This window comes from Phocoena sinus, chromosome 10, assembly GCF_008692025.1.
Source record: "Phocoena sinus isolate mPhoSin1 chromosome 10, mPhoSin1.pri, whole genome shotgun sequence".
NCBI classification, from domain to species: domain Eukaryota; kingdom Metazoa; phylum Chordata; class Mammalia; order Artiodactyla; family Phocoenidae; genus Phocoena; species Phocoena sinus.
This window is the reverse complement of record NC_045772.1, coordinates 94392467-94411449: the sequence shown is the minus strand read 5'-3', so window position 1 is coordinate 94411449 and position 18983 is coordinate 94392467. Positions and strand designations below refer to the sequence as shown.

The 18983-nt window shown below is 49.6% G+C and overlaps 1 protein-coding gene across 9 annotated transcripts in view; it reads left to right on the top strand.

Annotated features, from left to right (window-relative positions):
• The first annotated feature begins 499 nt into the window (after positions 1–499).
• ETV6 (ETS variant transcription factor 6) overlaps positions 500–18983 on the top strand; it is a 240627-nt gene continuing 222143 nt past the window's right edge. For 6 of the 9 annotated variants that reach the window (XR_004351778.1, XR_004351775.1, XR_004351776.1 and 3 more), the window contains exon 1: positions 502–840. Coding sequence is in view for 4 of the 9 variants with exons in the window: in XM_032645765.1 (XP_032501656.1) it covers positions 808–840 (33 nt within the window). In the remaining 5 variants the exon portion in view is untranslated. Of the gene's footprint in view, positions 841–3866; positions 4269–18983 lie in introns of those variants that run through there. The other 3 variants (XM_032645767.1, XM_032645769.1, XM_032645766.1) reach the window with 2 other exon arrangements.

Sequence of the window (18983 nt, the reverse complement as noted above, 5' to 3'; positions counted from 1 at the left end):
CTGTGCCTTTCAATGTATCCAAGAGACGGAGCTAGGGGAGGGGAGGCGTTTAATAAAACCTGTTCTGAGGTTTCTGGGGCCCCGATGGAACGTTTCTCGGCGTGTCTTCCGCGAGCCAGGCGGCGGCCCAGCGGAGCCTAGGACGCCCCGCGCCAGGCCGGCGGGGGCCGCGCCGCCCGCCTAGTTAGCAGCCGCGGCCTCGCGCGGCCCCGCTCCCCGGGATCCTCCGCCCGCGCCCCCGCCGCCGCCCCTCCCCCACCCCGGCCCGGCTTTTATTTCTCTGATGCGGGGCTGTAACCCGATCTTTTATTTCCTGGTGGCTCCTTTAAGAGGCAGAGCTCAGTGCTGGGAATTCACGTCAGTTTCTGCACTGAAACTCTCAAGATCAATGAGCAAAGAGCTTTCTCAGTTCTGCCTTTCAGTTTCTCTCTTCCAGGAAGGAAAACATTCGAGAGGGAGAGCGAGGGAGAGCGGCGGGAGGGCGGGGGGCGGGGGCGCCGGCCCGGGTGGGAGGAGAGAGCGGGAGGCCGGCCGGGCTGCGTCCCGGGTCGCCGCGCCGCACCGCGACCTGCAGACCCCGCCGCCGCGCCGCCCGGCTCCCACGCCCCCGCCGCCCCGCGCGGCGACTCCGCCGGCGCCCGCCCCGCCCCGCGCGCTCGCGGCCCCCCGGGGCGGCCGCCGGGAGAGATGCTGCAAGAAACTTCTTAAATGACCGCGTCCGGCCGGCCGTGGAGCGTTTCTGGGTTGGGGAGAGGAAAGGAAAGTGGAAAAAAACTGAGAACTTCCTGATCTCTCTCGCTGTGAGACATGTCTGAGACTCCTGCTCAGTGTAGCATTAAGGTAAAGATCTTCTCCCCCTCCCTCTCCGGGGTGGAAAACCTTGAGCTGCACCGGCCCGGCCAGTCGTACTGGGCTCTTCAGTTGCGAGGGGACTGTTGCAGTCGCTCTGTTCGCAGGAAATTATTTGGGGCGCCGGGGAAGGAGACGCGGCTCGCGGCGGCAGCGTACCCTTTAGTGTAACCTTGCTGCTCCCCCCCCTCCCGCCGAGCGCCCTGTCGGCTCCTGCGCCCTCACCTCACCCCTTTGCTTTTTGACAATGAAATGCCAGTCACCGTCGGTCTGGAGGAGCCCGAGTGGTCTCCAGGACTGTAAAACACCCCCGTAATTAGTGCGCCTTTAAAAAAACCTGGTCCCTATTCGTACTCCCAACATGTGACCGAAATGGAACTTTTGTTCCCGAGGGGTGGTCTCCTTAGAAAAAAAAGTTCTCCGGCTCCATTGGGATTGGAATCATTTCTTTTTTTTAAGGGCTCACAGAGTCGGATCAGACAGATTCCCCCCACCCCCGCATTGTAATTGCAAGCGCTTGTCGGAGAGACAGTCGTGGTGTCAGCTTTTCCTGGGCATTGCACAATGAATTTCTTTTCTTTTTTTTTTCCCCTTTAAACCAAGGTGAATAAAGTCGCTGAATGGTTATTTTACTCTGATGCATATGAACGCTGAGCAATCCCAAAGTAGAAAACTCCCGTGTTGCAGAGAGGGAGAATTATCTAAGTGACCAGACAAAATGACCTTCCCAGTTTGACAGTGCAGAGAGGAGAGCTAAGAGTAGAAATCTCCCAGCTTTCTGGCCATGGTTTTCAGTATTGTAAATGCAGGATGGTGAAGGATGTTTGCAAACACAGCATTTACCTTCCAAGTAGTTGTGTGTGTACATTTATATATATGTGTGTCTATAAAGGCTAGTGGTGCTGCGGTTTGTTGCTTCTAGAAAGTTGTCGTAAAGTTTGCCACCGTGAGGAGGCAGACTGATTTGTCCATCTCCCCCAGTTATTTTGCCCGTCCTTGCATTTGGTGTGCACTTCCATTTCACTGTTCCATCAGTACCCAGATGGAAAAGCCTTATTGCTTTTGTGAGAGGCTGAAGCTCCTGAAGTTTGTCTGTGGCTTGGCCCATTAACTGTGTTCATTGAGGGAACCCTGCAGAGACAATGAACAAGTAACCAGTTTTCTTCATCTATGGAGAATTCGAGAAACCTTTCCTGCTTTAACACGGCTTTTCCATAGAATCTGTTTAGAGGAAACAGTATTTTATCATGTTTGCTTATTAGGGTTTCATAATTATACTCAGGTGTTAGTGTTTCTTATCAGGAAAGATTCTCATGGGGTTTGAATTAGGGCTAATGTGAACTGAAAAGGTGGGTTGGGTTTCTTTGTTTTTGCCTCGCAAAAAAATGCCCAGTGGAACTTTCGGGTTTCTGTGTTGGTACATATCTGGGGATAGCAGTATGTCTGCGGTAGCAGGGGGGTGTCAGAGTAAAGATGTTAGGTAGGTTTATACTTCAAAACCAATTTCTTTTGCTGTATAAATTTGATTCTACGAGTTCAGGAAAATCCTACGGTATGCCTGATCTAATTTATCTGACACTTCATAACACAAACAGAGGTAACTAAATACTAGGGTATGAAATCAGTAAATTGTATTTAGCTCTATGGCAATAAATCTGACCTGGGGAGAACCTGGACCAACTGTGAGATAGTGATTTTAGGGTGAAAACAACAAAAAACAAGCCTTTCTGTGACTTTTCTCGATGTCTCTTCTAAAGAGACTGCATATGCCCCCTGTTCTGAGGGGCTTATGTTTGGGTACTGCAGGTGCTCACCTTATTGTACCCCAGTGGGAGGCTACAGCAGCCCTTTCCTTACACACATGGATGGAATCATTCCCAAACCCAGACAGCACACTGTCTTACATGTGACATAAAAATTGCAGCCGTAGTTTGTGTATCATTTTTTCCTTATTGTTTACCCCGCAGTTCTTTTCGGGAGCCTCTTTTCTCACTCTGTATTTCTCTGTAATTAGATTTAATGGTCTTCACTAGTAATGGAAGTATCACTTTTATTTTGGATTGCTCTTTATGGAACCAGAATATGACTGTTTGCTTGGACTGTGCATATACAATGCACATATGTGAAGTGCGTTTTTCCACAGAGTTTGTTTAGTTTGCAACGTTCCAGTAAGAAGCGCCGGAGATCAAGGACTGGGCTTATTCTAGCTTGTCTGAAAATGCTCTGGTGATGTGTGCGGTGTTTCCCTTAGTCCTTGGGATGTGGTACAGTGACTGCATAATAAAAAATGTTTGCTGGGAGCCCACAAGAACTGGGATTTTTTTCTGCAGTCCAGTAAACAAAGTTTTCTGTGGAGCAGAGAATGAGTGTCAGGAGCTTTCAAGGATGACCTGATGGCTCTGATATCCTGAGGACATGTGACATGGAAGGCTCTCTGTGTGGAGAGATTTCCTTCACTCCTCCTGTCTACTCCTGAAACCTTCCTCCCTGGCTCTCATTCCTTACAAGCAGCTGGTCAGCAGGCAGTAAATTCCTCAGCAGCTGGTGTGATGGAGCACAGAGGAGCCTGACCAGAGGCAGCCACAGAGGGAAGTACTGTTTACTTCTGTGCTAGAAAAGAGTAGTGTACGATTTCGGTGGAATTTCCAGGGTGAAAGTTTCTGAATCAGTCAGTGACATCTTTGTATGTATCACTTTCATGGTGGTGGTTGCTGATGAATGCCTGATATCGGCTTTTATATTTCTTTTGCACTTTATAAGCATGTTCCCGGCACCGCAGGGAAGTTAGTATCAGACACATGTTTATAGCAGAAGACAGGTTGACCAGCCCAGGGTCACCCAAACTATGGCTGCGCCCCACCGTTTGTCTGCACTGGGCGCCCTCATCGTGAGAGATTAAATGCTTCCATTCCTGACCATTTGGGGTTGTTTAAATGTAAGGACAGTGTCACCTAACTCTGTAAAAAGTCAAATTATTTTTTTCGGAGGATCGTGTGGCTGACTGCTGGGTACGGGAGAAAGGAAGAGGCTATCTTTTCCATCATCAGCCTTCACCTTCAAGTCACCTGTTCAGTTTTAACTTCAGCCAAGTTGCAGTGGAAAGTAACTATGGCCCAGCAGACACAGCCCTTCGTAAGGCTCGGCTGGGCGGCCGGCTAGAACTATCCAGGATAGTACAGAGAAATAGTTGCCTAACATCCCTGGCCCCTCCTTTCCCTGCCCTCCGTACTGGTTGGCTTTTTTAGCGGAATGCAGTCTCTATCTTGCTGCTTTCTGGGAGTCTCTGGGTTTCCCCTCCTGGACTCTGAGCTCCTTGGGTTTAGTGACGATTATCTTTGCGTCCTGGTGCCCACCTTGGCACCTGGCTCAGAAATGTGTGTCAGTAATGTTTGCTGATTTGCAGTGAAGCATGGAAGGAGGTTAGTACCCTTTCTGCTCTCTGTCCTGTGTGCTCGGAGTGACTTAACACTTCACCCACAGGCTAGCATACAGTGGTTACTAGGGCCACTCTGCTGTCACAGGGAGGCCTAGAGCACTCCCTTGGGTGTCTGCCTAAAAATTACTGGTAGAATTTTGGCCTAATAATAATGTTTTCTTATTTTGATAACATTTTCAAAAACTGCTTTTGTGTCTCAATAAACAACAACCTGGAACTGGGTAAAAGATACGAGACAGGGGCTTGAGGAAATCACTGGACAAGGTTCAGATTAGCAGGCTTCTAAGTTTTCCCCAGGGTCTTCAGCAAGTGAATCAGGGAACTTTGAGAATCTAAGAGCTGAGAGACTATAAAGATCACCTGGGCCAACGTCTGATTTTATTTTATTTTTTTGCTGTTGGGTCTTCGTTGCTGCGCACGGGCTTTCTCTAGTTGCGGTGAGCGGGGGCTGCTCTCCATTGTGGGGCGCGGGCTTCTTACTGCAGTGGCTTCTCTTGTTGCGGAGCGCGGGCTCTAGGGGCACGGGCTTAGTTGCTCCGCGTCATGTGGGATCTTCCTGGACCAGGGCTTGAACCCATGTCCCCTGTATTGGCAGGTGGATTCTTATTTATTTATTTATTTATGGCTTCGTTGGGTCTTCGTTGCTGTGTGTGGGCTTTCTCTAGCTGCGGTGAGCGGGGTCTACTCTTTGTTACACTGTGCAGGCTTCTCATCGCAGTGGCTTCTCTTGTGGCAGAGCACAGGTTCTAGGCCTGCGGGCTTACAGTAGTTGTGGCACGTGGGCTCCAGTAGTTGTGGCTCGCAGGCTCTAGAGCGCAGGCTCGGTAGTTGCGGCACACGGGCTGAGTCGCTCCGCGGCATGTGGGATCTTCCCAGACCAGGGATCGAACCTGTGTCCCCTGCATTGGCAGGCGGATTCTTAACCACTGCGCCACTAGGGAAGTCCCTACAACGTCTGAGTTTTATGGAGAGGAGGTCCACACAGCTAAATTGTTTGCTTCAGCTGATCGGTGACTGAGCCAGGTTTAGAGCAACGCAGACCCCCTGGTTCTCAGGCCCCTGTCCCTCACTGGGCTGGGTTCACGGTGCATCCCTATAAGAGGCCAAGGAAATTCGATACAGTAGGCTACACACTCTCTGGCACTTCCCAGCTTGGTCCATTTTAATCGAAAGCCAGCTGGTATGAGGGCACAGAGGTACGTGCCAAGGAAGATGGTGTGTGTGGGAGCCCTGGGTCCAGAGGGTATATTGTTAGATGTGAGAAGAGGAAGGAGTAGGAGTGGGGGATGAGGGAAGAAGGGCTTCCTGGACTTGTATTTGCACCACCATCTACAGCAATACGTTTTCTGTATTCTGGTAAAAAGCGTGTAACATTAAATTTACCATCTTAACCATTTTTAAGGGTACAGTTCAGTCGTGTTGTCCGTTCACGTTGCCGTGCAACTGATCTCTAGAACGTTTTCATCTTGCAACACTGAAACTCTATACTCCCTCAACACCCACTTCCCCTCTCCCCTTCTCCCAGCCCTCCGTAACCACCTTCCTATTTTCTATGATTTTGACTACTTTAACTAGTTCATATGAGTGGAATCACACTTTCTTTATTTCACTTAGCATGATGGCCTGGAGGCCCATCCATGTTGCAGTATGTGACAGGATTTCCTTTTTTGCAAGGCTGTGTAATATTCCATTTTATGTATATGCCATATTTTCTTTATCCATTCGTCTGTTGATGGACATCTGGGTTACTCTCACCTCACAGGTGTTGTGAATACTGCGGTGGTGAACATGGCTGTACAAATGCCTCTTTGAGATCCTGCTTTGAGTTCTTTGGATTTATACCTAAAGATGGGATGGTGGGGTGCAGTGGTACCTTTTTTTTTTTTTTTTTTTTTTTTTTTTTGTGGTACCTTTTTATACCATGTGAGGGACTGGTACTTCTGTTTTGGGCTGAGGGTGCCGGACCTGTTAGCAGGGCCTTTTCTGAGGAATCCTTGAGGGGGCTCTGCATCAGCTAAAAACATGGCAGCTGGTCCTAGGGAAGTAGCTTACCTCTTTAGCATAGGTAAGTGAAGGGAAAAAACAGCCCCCATATGGGCACCAGAGGAAGGTGGAACTAAAACAAATTCTGTGCACCTGAGTTGAGAACACTGCGGCAGGCTGGGGGCAGGTGGGGAGGGCGTGTGAGGACCGACTTGAAGAGCAGGTGCGTTCCGTTACGGATGTTGAAAAGTTGCCCTGTGGTGTGGATCTCCCGGCTGAGGGAATCAGCGCCAAACGAAGCCCCCTAGGGTGTGGGGTGTACAAACGAAGTATTTGTCTCTGTGAATGCTACTTCAGGAGAAGCGCTGATGGTGGTTTTCTGGCAGAGTCCTTCACTGCCGCATTTGTTGTAGAAACCAGTCTCTGTGTGGATTTGTTGAATAGCACGAGTGTAAGTTGACGCAGGGTTCCCACGCCAGAAGGGGCCCAGCTTAAAGACCAGTCGCTGCCGAGCCTACTATTTGGAGCGAGAAAGGGTCAAGTTAGTGAGAAGTTAGAACGATAGCCTATTAAAAAACAAACACATTTTCACTGATTTTTGAACATACAGGAACCAGCCTAATAGAGTGTGGCTTTCCAGGGCGTCTCAGGCTGAGCCTCCGTGTGAACAGGCAGAAATGACTTGTGTCCACACCATCAGCTGGTGAGAAATGAGGGCTGCTGTGTGCTGGAGACTGTACCTTCTGCATCGAAATAGTACCGTCAGTATGTTACTTGCTCAGTTCATTTACTTGGTCACCCTTTCTTTTTAGATAGTGAAAGTATACAGTTCAGCCTGGTCTTTGGCTAAATGACCTTGAATGTGGGGAGTATGTGGGGTGGTGACAAGGAAGATATTAGCCTGTGTTTGTTAGGTGTGGAGCCCCAGATGAGCTAACTGCTTACTCAGGCCTGTGGACTAAGCGTATGGGAAACCGTGGAACACCTGCGTTTTGGGAGCCTTGTAAGGTCTGAGTAATTAAAGGGGTTTGTGTGCTGCGTTGGTGGTCATCCTCCTCCATCACCACCATCGTTTATTGGATACTGCTGTGTGCTGGTCCTCGGGCTAAGCGTTTTATCTACGTTATCTCATTTGCTCTTTACTACTCCCTCTGGGATGCTACACGTGGGCTTTCTCAAAACAGGGTTTTCTCCCTGTTTTGCAAAGGAGGAGCCTGAAGCCCATAGTCGTGAAGCGGTGTATTGGTCTGAGATCTTCCAGGCTGTACTCTGGCCCGAGCTTCACCAAGTCTACATCTCGGGACTACAGTTCCAAAGCATTTTCTCTCCTGACCCGAGACTCAAGGACAGCCACCTTTATGAAGAAAGTTAGGAAACCAAGAGTAATGGGGCTGTGGGGGAGCTTCCCACAGGCCAAGATGAGAGGCGGGAAGAGAGCCGGCAGAGATGCTCCTTCCCTCTCTGGGTGGGTGCCCCCTAACCGGCCCTCTCGTGGCAGGGTAGCCAGATGGTCATGTTGCACCACCCACCTTGGAATGGACGTCCAGATCTCCCATTTGTACACCAAACCCTGATGTTCTCTAGTGATACTTTGTGGGTGGGTTCATTTGTGCCCTTTTCATGTTTTTCTCAGAAATCTTTTCCCTCTCTGTCTCGCTCTGCTTTCCCCCAGTGTCCCCTTACCCTGTCATCAGGTGATCAGGTGGGTGACAGGCCAGGGCCGTGTCCTCTCGTCCTGCCCACCCTCGGAGCTAGACCCCTTGGTCACACCCTGGTCAGTCTCTCTCTTTCCACTGCTTTTTTTTTTTTTTCCAACTTCAAACTTTTTACGTAATCCACAAATGCAATGCTTTTTAAAAACCATCCCTCATGTCCATCTGAAGATACTGTGTGATTTCTAGGAATCTATTTGATGTCTCTTCAGGTGTTCTCTGATTTCCCCCACCACCAAAGGAATCAACTTTTTTCTTTTTTTTTTAATTATTTATTTATTTTTGACTGCCTTGGGTCTTTGTTGCTACACGTGGGCTTTCTCTAGTTGCGGCAAGCGGGGGCTCCTGTTCGTTGCGGTGCGCGGGCTTCTCATTGCGGTGGCTTCTCTTTGTTTCGGAGCACGATCTCTAGGTGCACAGGCTTCAGTAGTTGTGGCATGTGGGCTCAGTAGTAGGGGCTCACGGGCTTAGTTGCTCCCCAGCATGTGGGATCTTCCCGGACCAGGGCTCGAACCTGTGTCCCCCTCATTGGCAGGCGGATTCTTAAGCACTGCGCCACCAGGGAAGCCCTGTCTTTTTTCTTGATAGCTTGATACCTGACCCTACTGGCCTTGTTCTAATTTCCCGGAATGAAGGGAGAATTTGGGCCCTCTGACTTTATACCTTTCTGGATTTGAAGAGCTTTAATGAAGCCTGTCTTCAGAACAGACATAGGGGAGGAAGCACACAGAGACGTGGCACGGAGGGAGTTAAGAAGGGACTAAGAAAGCCTAAGCCCTGATTCTCATGAAACAGATGAGGAAACTGACCCGTGCAGCATTTAAATAGCCTGCTTGAGATCACAGTACTCTTCAAAGCTGAGCTGGAGTCAGGATCCAGGTGTTCTGTCCCGGGACCGTGTTCCGCTAACACCAGGAAAATTGGCAAAAAGCGGACAAGACCTCAGAAAGCATAGCTTCATCGTGAGGACTCATATCTAGAGAGTGAAACCCCTTTGTCTGGCACCACACAATGACCGACAGTATTAATGATCATCATTATGACCTTGTCCAAGTTGAAGACAAACTGTAAATTATGAGATTTAGGAAGTTAGGAAATAGTGTCATGCATTTTGGAAAGCTGTCCAACGAAAATGGTTGGCATAGAAATAATGTTACGTTTTTAGAAGGCCACGCTTCAGCTATCTGGACGAATGACTTATGAAAATAATACCTTACTCCCCAAAGAAGACAGGAAAGAACTACCCAGTAAATCTGCACGCTCACCAGAGCTCGTGTGTTCCTCGGGGGTATTTTCCCTTTGTATGTGGGAGTCAGACACACGGAAAACGATCTTATTTCCTGAATGACCTGAAAAGGGCGTGCGGCCCCGCTGGTGTGAGCACCGTGGGTGCGTACGCTCAGTGATGTGACTGTTGATCCCGTGTAGTCCCAGTCAGCGCTGCTTCAGAGTTTGATTTGCACTTTATTCTGCTTGATGCTGTTCATTGGTTCTTCTCTGTAACACTGATTTCCCTTAAGGGGCTGGTAAGTTCCCGAGAAGAGGGGAGCGGTCATTGCCATACCGGGAAGAGCTTCTAGGGGAGGGAAGGACCCTGTAGTAGACAGACCTGAGTGCGAATGCTGCTTCTTGAACTTGTTCATCTTAAGCTTGAACCTGTTAAGTCATCTGAAGTGGTAGTAAAAACACCTGTCTTTGGGGGCTGTTGGCGCTGCCTTACGTTGTTTTAAAAACAGCCAAACTTAGTTCTTCTCCCTCTTTATATATCCTCCCATCACAGGGATCTAGAAGGGGTGAGAGACTTTCTAGTCCTGTGCCTGCCTTATACCGTTGAGAAAATGGAGCTCAGAGATGTTATGGTATTGCTCGAGCGCCCGTGGCTGGTTTGCGGCACCGCCTGAACTAAACCCCAGGCCTTGCAGGTGGGCCAACTCCCAGGCTGGGCTCTTATCACCGTCGCCATGAGTTTCTCCCAGGGTTGGGGTCGCTCAGTCAGCGCTCAGCAAAGCCTCGCTTTTGACTTTCTTTGAATACAGACCCCAGTAACAGGAGCAAGGAGCCAGCTGCAATTACATGGTGGAAACAGATGCCTCTTGCATCTTAAAATTGTGAGGGCAGAGCTAGTAGGGTTCTGAATAAGTTTCCAGAGATGAAAGGAAAGGAAAAAACCCGAAGCCTGGAAGTACTGTACAGGGCCTCTGATGGGCATTATTACTCAGCCCTCAAGTATTCAAACCTATTCAGGGATCTGCTTGTTCATACAGTTGCTTATTATTTGCGACCGGGCCGAGACTCGAGAGGGAGCGTCCATTCTTCAGTCCGCTTTTGTGTGGCACGCAGCCCCGTGTCTGTCTGACCACAGAGCAGACACTGTTTGCTGTGGGTGGTGAATTTCCAGTTCCAAGCGTCAGGGGTGGATGGCTCTTCATGGAGGTTTAGACGGAAGAGTTTGAAGAAGCCAAATTTGTAACTTTGGGGCATGAGGGAACCTTTGTTTTTAGTAAATGTTAAGAGGGGGGCTGAAGTATTTGTTAGCAGTATTTTGCTGTGGACTTAACAGTGCGTTCCTCTTTGATATCCATTTTAAATGAGAAGATGAAGTGGGGCCTGGAAAACAGCCCTTTTTGAGGAACAGTGGAGAGAATGTTCGCGGCCTCCGCCGCTGTCCCCAGAAGCAGGTGTGGGCACTTTTACGCAGTTGAGGAAAGAGCTTAGGTCTGGAGAGCAACCGTTCCTCTCCCTTCGCCCTGGAAAACACAAGAGAACTTTGGTGATATTTCTGCTCAGCTGTCTTGCAGCCCTCTCCGGTGGGTTATGATGAGGCCAGGTAACTTCATCTTTCTGAAGATTTCTCTGTATCAGGAGGTCACTAATCCCTGATTCTGTCACATCCCCTATACACAAGGAAGCGGCAACCAAAGATGAGATACTGACTCTCAGGTATTTCCTGGAAGAAATGAGCTACAGATAGAAATCAGCATTGTAATTAAAAAAAAAAAATCAACCCCCAAAGAACAGCCTTTCTGTGTCTGAAGTCACCCGTGTCCCTAACACCTCCCTGGGTCTCTGGGGAAAGTGTGGGTCTAGGTGTGCAGCGGTGGCCTTGCGTGTACCAGCCTGGCTGTGGTGTGGCCAGAACAGTGCTGGCATCCCTGACGAAGACTCCAGGTCAAGAGACAGTTTGGGACCAGTATTGTCTGAAGCCTAATAACTAGTACTCGGATAAATAGATCTGCCACTGGTGTAGCCAAGAGGAAGCACACCTGAGACGTTATAAAAGGGGAGCAGGCGTTTGCTGAGTACTTTTCTGGACTGCTTTGTGGAAGCTCAGACAAGGGAAGGCAACTTCTTTCCATGTTCCTTCCTTCCTTCATTGTTCTAGACCATATATCTTTCCCAGACACTATCTGTGACCGTCAGGTCGGCCTCCTGCCAGAGCAGACCACATGGTCGTGTCTCCTGACTCAGCCGTCTGGTCCAGCGCTGTCCTTTCGTGTGTAGGTTTGTGATCACAGGCCGGGCACCCAAGGGGACAGAAGTGAGTTCTCATTTCTTTGGGCCTCTGTGGGTGCTCTCGTGTCCAAATTCCTGCCCTGGAGTTGGCACATCTGGTTTTGGGAACTGGGCAATCTGAAAGATTGGCCCCCTCATGCATTTGGTAGCTGCCCTGTCCTCCTTTCGACTTGAGATCTGAAAAATCCGGGTCATGAGTTCACTTGACTGGTGCCTTGTTCTGTCGAGACCGTGGCTCTCCTAATGGTCTTGACAGTCGTGGCCAGTGATGGGTGGGGACGGCAGGTCAGGATCGCTCTCACTCTGCACCTCTCGATCTGGCCTGTCTCCAAAGTGAGGTGCACTGGGTGGGAGAACTGTCATTTAAGGGTGAATTCTGAGTGGCCTAGGTCCCCAGTCTGGGTAAGCCTCCTCTTCTCCTGGTTGTGGAGATCTGAATGACCCAATTTGGCTGACGACATCTCAAGTCCCCTGGAAGGCTGCCAGCTCCGTGTTTGACTCTGTGCCCCCGAGTCCCGCCCCGGGTCTGCTGCCTTGAACACTTTAGGGTGAGTTGGGATGGGAGACCATACCCGTTGGGAAGGCAAGAGGCTTTGCCCTCAGACCCAGAGAAACAAAGCCTCTCTCCGAAGTTGGCATTCTGCTCGTGTGCACCTCTGAGGCTCTGTGCTCCTGGCGGGGCCGTGCATGAGTGGTGAGGGCACGCTTCTCGGAAGCAAAAGTCAGCTGCAGGTCAGAAGCAGCTTTTGGATACGATGGAATCCTGGGGGAATGCTGGCGAGCACAGGAAGGCTGCAGTGGTGATCCTCTAATCTCTTTCAGCATGCTGTAAGAGGATCTTTAACTTTCACCCAGACGGGAGGGAGATGGGCACAGGGACCTAGGTGTTGGGTTACATCTCAAGTAGGGAACCTATTAGTATACCCGTCATACGTGCTCCCACCCTCCCTGGCACCTTGGCTTTTTCTAAGCTCCCTACCCTAGAAAATGAATAAAGATCCACTGACATCAATGGCAGATTTATTTCTCATTTTCTGGGTGCAAGGTCGTGGGCTCTGCTTGGAGATGTGTGGGACGAGGCCTCGGAGGGAAAAGAACCTTAAAAACGCGAGAAAAGGCAGAAAGCCACGCACACCCCGCCGAAAGGCCCTGTTATTCCAGCAGAGGGACGAGCCGGGCCCCGGGGTGCAAGTCACTGTTAACCTTAGCCTGCTTTTCTGAGAATTTGTCTGTCTCAAAAGATTTGGTGAAATGGACAAATGGAGCTTCTGTAAGGTAGGGGGAGTGCCTGCGCGTGCTTTCGTGGTCAGCCATGGCGTTGAACAGTCCCATTGAAGGGGAACGATGGTTCTGGGTACGTTTCCATTTCAACTGTGGTATTTAAAGGTTTGCCATGGCGAGGGATGTGGGTGGACGGGAGTATAGTCCTCTTGCCTCTTGGTTAGTTTTATCTAGGTTATAGGTGAAAATGAGTTCGCCACATCTCCTGTTTCTTATTTGGGTCCATTTTAGGATGACCTGCAGAGCCTAGTTTGGGCAAATCTCGTTATCCTACCCGATGCACATGTTTGTGGACCGCCAGGCTACATGTCAGATGGATTATGAGGAAGGATCCACTTCACAGCTCTGGTCCCCGTATTGGTGCTTGTGATTCTTCTTGGGGTCTTGTATATACTTAGGGTGCTTTCCTCTCTTAATCCTTCTGGGACTCCGCCTGGGGCTGTGTTGACAAGGTTGCGCCACTTTGGGGAAGTTCTGGCCTCACGCTTCCCCAGGCGGGGTCCAGCTGGCTGCACTTTGGGCAGTTGATGGTACTTAGAGCTTCAGGGGTTTCCATTTGCCAGAAAGGTCATCTCTCAGCTGGCCCTAGTGTCCCCAGGGCACACACGTTAGGCTTTGGGGGAAATTCACAATTTCAGCTTTGCTCTTTGTTCGCATCTTGTGTACATTAATGGCCTCATAATTGAAGTGCATTGAACTATTGCTCCACAATCCAAAGCCTGGAAAGTAGCTTCTTTGGGTCAGGGAGAGGTTTCTAAGTACAGTTATTGAAGGCTCAAGCTTAAAAACCAACACTGGAGGTTAGAAGTAGCGTGTTCTAGAGGGAACACTGCGAGGGTAGCTGACACCAGGTCTTTTTGCACTATTTTTAGTTCTAGTCGGGACTGTATGGGGTGGCTTGTGCTTCCTTGGACATCATTCTGCTTTTATTCCAAGGGTTTGTTCTTGTGACTCTGTATATGTGCAGATGTATTGCATGCTCATAGGATCGTATGTCTCAGCAGTTATGGCATAATCTGTTTTCCAGCGTATAGAGTGAAAGATTGCATGAAACCCAGCCTTGTGGCAAAGAAACCCTACATGTAGATGTAAAATATATCTCCTTGGAGGGCTGGCTTCCTGATGGGCTATAAACGGATTGTTAAACAGCAATGCGAGGGGCTGTTAACAAGCTGTTTCTAAGAGCATCTCCCTGGTCTGGTCTGAAAAGGTAATGTGTACATATTGCAGCTATGAAACAGTTTGCCTGTGGTGCTTATATGTTGGTAGATTGTGTGTGTGCGTGTGTGTGTGTGGGGGGTATCTTCAGTGGTGAATGGACTGAAAAGATAATTTTTTTCATTGAAGTGTAGTTGGTTTACAATATTGTGTTAGTTTCAGGTGTATAGCAAAGTGATTTGGTTATACATATATGTGTATATATCTATATTCTTTTCTCCAATTCTTTTCCATTACAGTTTATTACAAGGTATTGAATATAGTTCTCTGTGCTATACAGTAGAACCTTATTGTTTATCTATTTATATCTAGTAGGGTGTATCTGTTAAATCTGTACTCCTAATTTATTCCTCACCCCCCTTCCCCTTTGGTAGCCATAAGTTTGTTTTATATGTCTGTGTGTCTGTTTCTGTTCTGTAAATTTTTTAGGAATTTGTATTATTTTTTAGATTCCACATATAAGTACTATCATATAATATTTGTCTTTATCTTTCTGATTGACTTCACGTAGTAAGATAATCTCTAGGTCCGTCCGTGTTGCTGCAAATGGTATTATTTCATTCTTTTTTATGGCTGAGTAATATTCCACTGTATATATGTACCGCCTCTTCTTCATCCATTCATCTGCCGATGGACACTTAGGTTGCTTCCATGTCTTGGCTATTGTAAATAGTGCTGCTCTGAACGCTGGGGTGCATGTATCTTGAAAAGATAATTTTAAATGTTGTCTGTTTGCTCCTATGTCAATGTCCACTTTGTCCATTGGGCCGTGTTTTGGTTTAAATGAAGAGGTGTTTGGTCAGCACAGGGTATGGCTCACCCAGACTTCAAAAAGCTTTAGTACGTTTATGATAACACCCTAAGTGCATAATAGCTGCTTTAAGGATTTAGAATACTTGGATGAATAGGTGAATCACCTCCCCATAAGCCAACTAACATTCAGATTCTAAGTTCGGTGAAGCAGAGGTCCTTTTATGTGTCTAGTCTTATTGGAAATTCTTTTCACGTTCAGGTGACATAGCTGAAAATTGGTCCATGGCAGTTTTCTGCTACTCTTGGGTTTTAATGAGAACCCTTTCTTGTTTCCAGGATGCCACGCTTCTACTGTGTTCGCAGCTGCTGTGTTGAAAAACAGGTGTCTCTTATAATCCCCTGCCCGGATCAGTTTGCTAGCCTGGCAAAGCCTTACTATTATTGTTTACTTATTTATTTATTTTTGTCCCATGGAGGTTAGATAACTGCCAAGAGGTGCTGATGAGCAGGATTAATGGGATAGAAGATGGCAGCTTTCCTTGGTGGAGGTTTCTATTAAAAGAATCTGAGAGTCTCAGGGCGTAAAGATAGAGCTACAGAAAACCGTTCAGGATACGAATCACCGGAGAGAAGAGCCAAAAGGAGGGTAGTAATAATAGTTCTGCCAAGTCACCTCTCTCTCCTTCAAAGGCCAGTGTGGCCACAAAAGCCATCCAAGATGAGGGTGGGGAGTGAGGACCGTTCTCTGGTCCACGGGGCACCAACGGGCTCATCCGTGGTTGCTTCTCCGGGCTTCTGGATCCTGTGCGGCCCACACCCCATGTCTCTCACACTGTTCTTTCTTCTCCATGCTGACTAACACTGTCTCCCTCTGGCCCCGGACTCTTCAGCTGTCTCCCACCTGATCTTCCTTCTTACACTCCCTGCTCCTTCCCAACCAGCCCAGAATGATTCTTGGCAAACAAGAAATTGATCACACCAGGCCCTTTCTGACACTGCAGTTCAGGATGAAGCCCAGCTCTCTATCAGGGCATTGAGGCCCTGGACAGGCTGCCTTTCTATCACTAGAATCATCTCCACCCTCCTGCCGCACGTTGTGGTCCAACCTATACCTGTCGTTCTCCCAAACCACGTTATGAACTTTTATGCCTGGAATCTTGCCCCGATCCTTCTTCTGCCTGGTAGCCAACTTGTCACCTGAATCCCGTTTCTTAAGCCTTCCCTGGTGCTGTCAGGCACAGCCTCCTACAGCCTCACTGAACTTGCCTCCGTTACTGGCAGCGATCCTGTTATAGTTTGCATGTGCCTCATCCTCTAGCTGGAGTCAGAATGCACCGAGAGCAAGAGGTTGATGGATTCGTTTTATATTTCCAACGTCCAGCTCAGTGCCCGGCACAGAGAAAGTCCAGTGTCCTTTAGTTGAATGGAATTTTTTAAATCAGCAAGTATTTATTAATCTTCTGTTCATGGGCTCGGTGGGCGCTAGACTCTGTGCTACATTAAGAGAAGTGTAAGTTGAAAACCTTGCACAGTTGAAGTCCTGAGTAAATTCCCCTTGAAGGTAGAGGGAGGAAGAAAGGGAGAGACCTCATTTCTGTTGCAGTGTCAGGACCGCATGGCAGGGCCACGCCAATACCTAAGTCCCCCCGTGAGACTCAGTCCCTGAACTGACACGTACACACAGAGCACCTGCTAGATCTTTCCATCTTGACTGCCCATATTCCAGAGAGGAGCACAGGCAGCTGGAGATGAGGCTTGAGAACCTTTAGGCTGGTTGTGCGGGATGAAGCGCGGACAGCCCCGAGTGAGTGAACATACCAGAAATCCGTCCTCTTTTCCCGGCTCAGGGTGCCTCTCGGGTCTGGGAGAGAGAGCTGGGGGCTGTTGGTTGTAGTGCGTGCAGTCCTGACACTGCTGACTGTGACCCTCCGGGAATGAGGGGCCGCCGTTTGCTCTCTGCCTCACCCGTCTGCTCACTGGGTGGCGGAGGTGACGGGAGAGAGGGCAGCTTGCGAGCTTTCTGCGAAGTCTGGGATTGCCCTTCCAGGAAAAGGGAGGGATCTGACCCTTGCATCCGTCAACTCCTCAGCCGTCTTCTCCAGATCACTGTTCTCTTCCACACTTAACCTGGGGGGGGGTGTGTGTGTGATCTCTCTGGAGCTCTAGTTCACTCCCAGTGGGTTGCCCTGGGGGGCTAAAGCAGCGAGAAAACTGAAGGTACCACAGGACTAGAAAACCAGCCCCAGGTCCTGTCATATGGATGGTATGACAGCCTCCACATTTCCATTTACGGTGGAGAACTCAGTGCTGTGTCCTTAAAGACAAGGCTGTCAGGGGAGTATGTTAGAGTTGGGAGCGATCTGATGCGTGTGAGGTGGACCAGTCTGGGGAAGCCAGGTATTCTCAGGTACAAGCAGACACACCTGGGCCTTCCATAGGGGCCCAGGTGACTCCTTTTCTCGCTACGCTTGTTGCCACTGACAGACAGGTGGGATTGGGGGCATCAGGGTAGGTGAAAACTTGCAACTTCCCGAACCCAGCCAGACCCCAGCCAGGGCTCTTTTACAGTTCCCCCCAAACTGTCATCTCCCAGCAGCTCTCTTGCCCAGAGCTGCCCTGCAGCTGCCCGCCAGCCCTCCTGGCCTCGGGCTCTTCCTGGCTGTAGGTGGGGCCGTCTCCAGGGTGCCTGACCCCCAGGCCCTTCCGTCCTCTCAGGGTGTCCTAGGTTTCCCTTGCCTTCCAGACAGGCTCCACAAGGGGCTGTGTGGCAGGCAGGTCGGGCGCTGTTGCAGGGGTGCTCCTCTGAGCCGCGTTGGGCAGCAGCAAAGCCTAGGGCCGTGTGTGCCCAGTGAAAAGACACATTCATGAAGCTGCTGGGGTGCGGGTAGCCGCGAAGCGCGTGCCTTCTTCAGAACCCTCAAATCATACACCTCATACCCGGACGACGTGGTGCCGCCAGCGTTCCTCCCACTGTCACTCCCCTGGCCCAGCCTCTCCACTGCCAAGGCTGTTGATGGAGGGGCCATTTCCTCCTCTCTCTCCCTTCCGGCCTTACCAGACCCGAGGGTAAGCTTACTCTTCCGGGAGCAGGGGAACCTGGGCCTAGCCCTGGTGGGCGCTGGGTTCCTGAGCATCAGGACAAACAATCTAATCTTGGGATTCCCTCCCTTTTGGTCCTGTGAGGCATTACAGTCCTAGTTCTAGCACCCTCCTCAGGGACACATTTTCCAACCTCTGTGACTACATTAGGGCCGTCAGTCATTGGTTTCACTTGCGTTGCTTAAAAGTTGACCTGCCTACGAGGAAAGTTTCAGGACGCGTTCCTTAAGGAGCTGTTGAAATAGAAATAGGAATGAAGTAACAAGTGCCCATGAAATTGTGTGTAGGGGGGCATCCCCCATCCCCCAGCAGGAGTTACCGTGTTTTCCAAACCCTAACTTGTGACATGTCATCTGATAAAGGACTTCTCAATGTTTTTCGTTTATGTGGCAAGGCTTACAAAAGGGTGCGCTGGTATATTTTAACAACCTAGCGCTTGTTAAAAATAAAATTGCGTGAGATCAGGCCTGTTGCTGAATAGCTTTCCTGCCCGCCAGCCTTCCAGCGTGGCCAAGGTGACACTCAGTGACCGAAGACGCCACACTGCGGGTCTCCTCTGTACTTCCTTCATTTTTTATGACCCTTGGCTGGTATTGAGAAGGACGAGTGAGTCTGTTTGTCTTTCTTCTGGATAAAAGTTGCAAAAAGGACACTTAAGCCTTCTGCTTCAGGGCAGAATCCGATCCCGCGCTGAGATCAGGAAGAAGTTTCCCCCCTGTGGTGTCAGGTTGCACAGTTGTCCAGCCAGGTGTGCTGGCTCTGTTAAACACACCCAGGAGCACACGCCTCCTTACTGGCCATCTTCAGAGCAGGACGTTGGACTCCTTGGCCAGCAGCCTGATTCCTTTGGCGCGTCCTGCGCTCTAAGATGGCAGGCAGCTGCCCCGGGTGCTCCTGGACTTGGCTTTCCTCCAGCTGTACTGGACTGACCTCAGGGCCGTGTCTTCAGACCCCCAAAACTCTGCAACTCTCACTTTGCAATTGGGTCTGAGTATATACACACCCACTCACGTGTGCACGTGGACGCACACACACACACACACACACATTCATCTTTAAAGAGTTTTGCAAAAAAAAAAAAATGAGTTTTGCATAAATTCACTTCCCTTTCCTGAGCTTTACTTCGGTTCCGACACCAC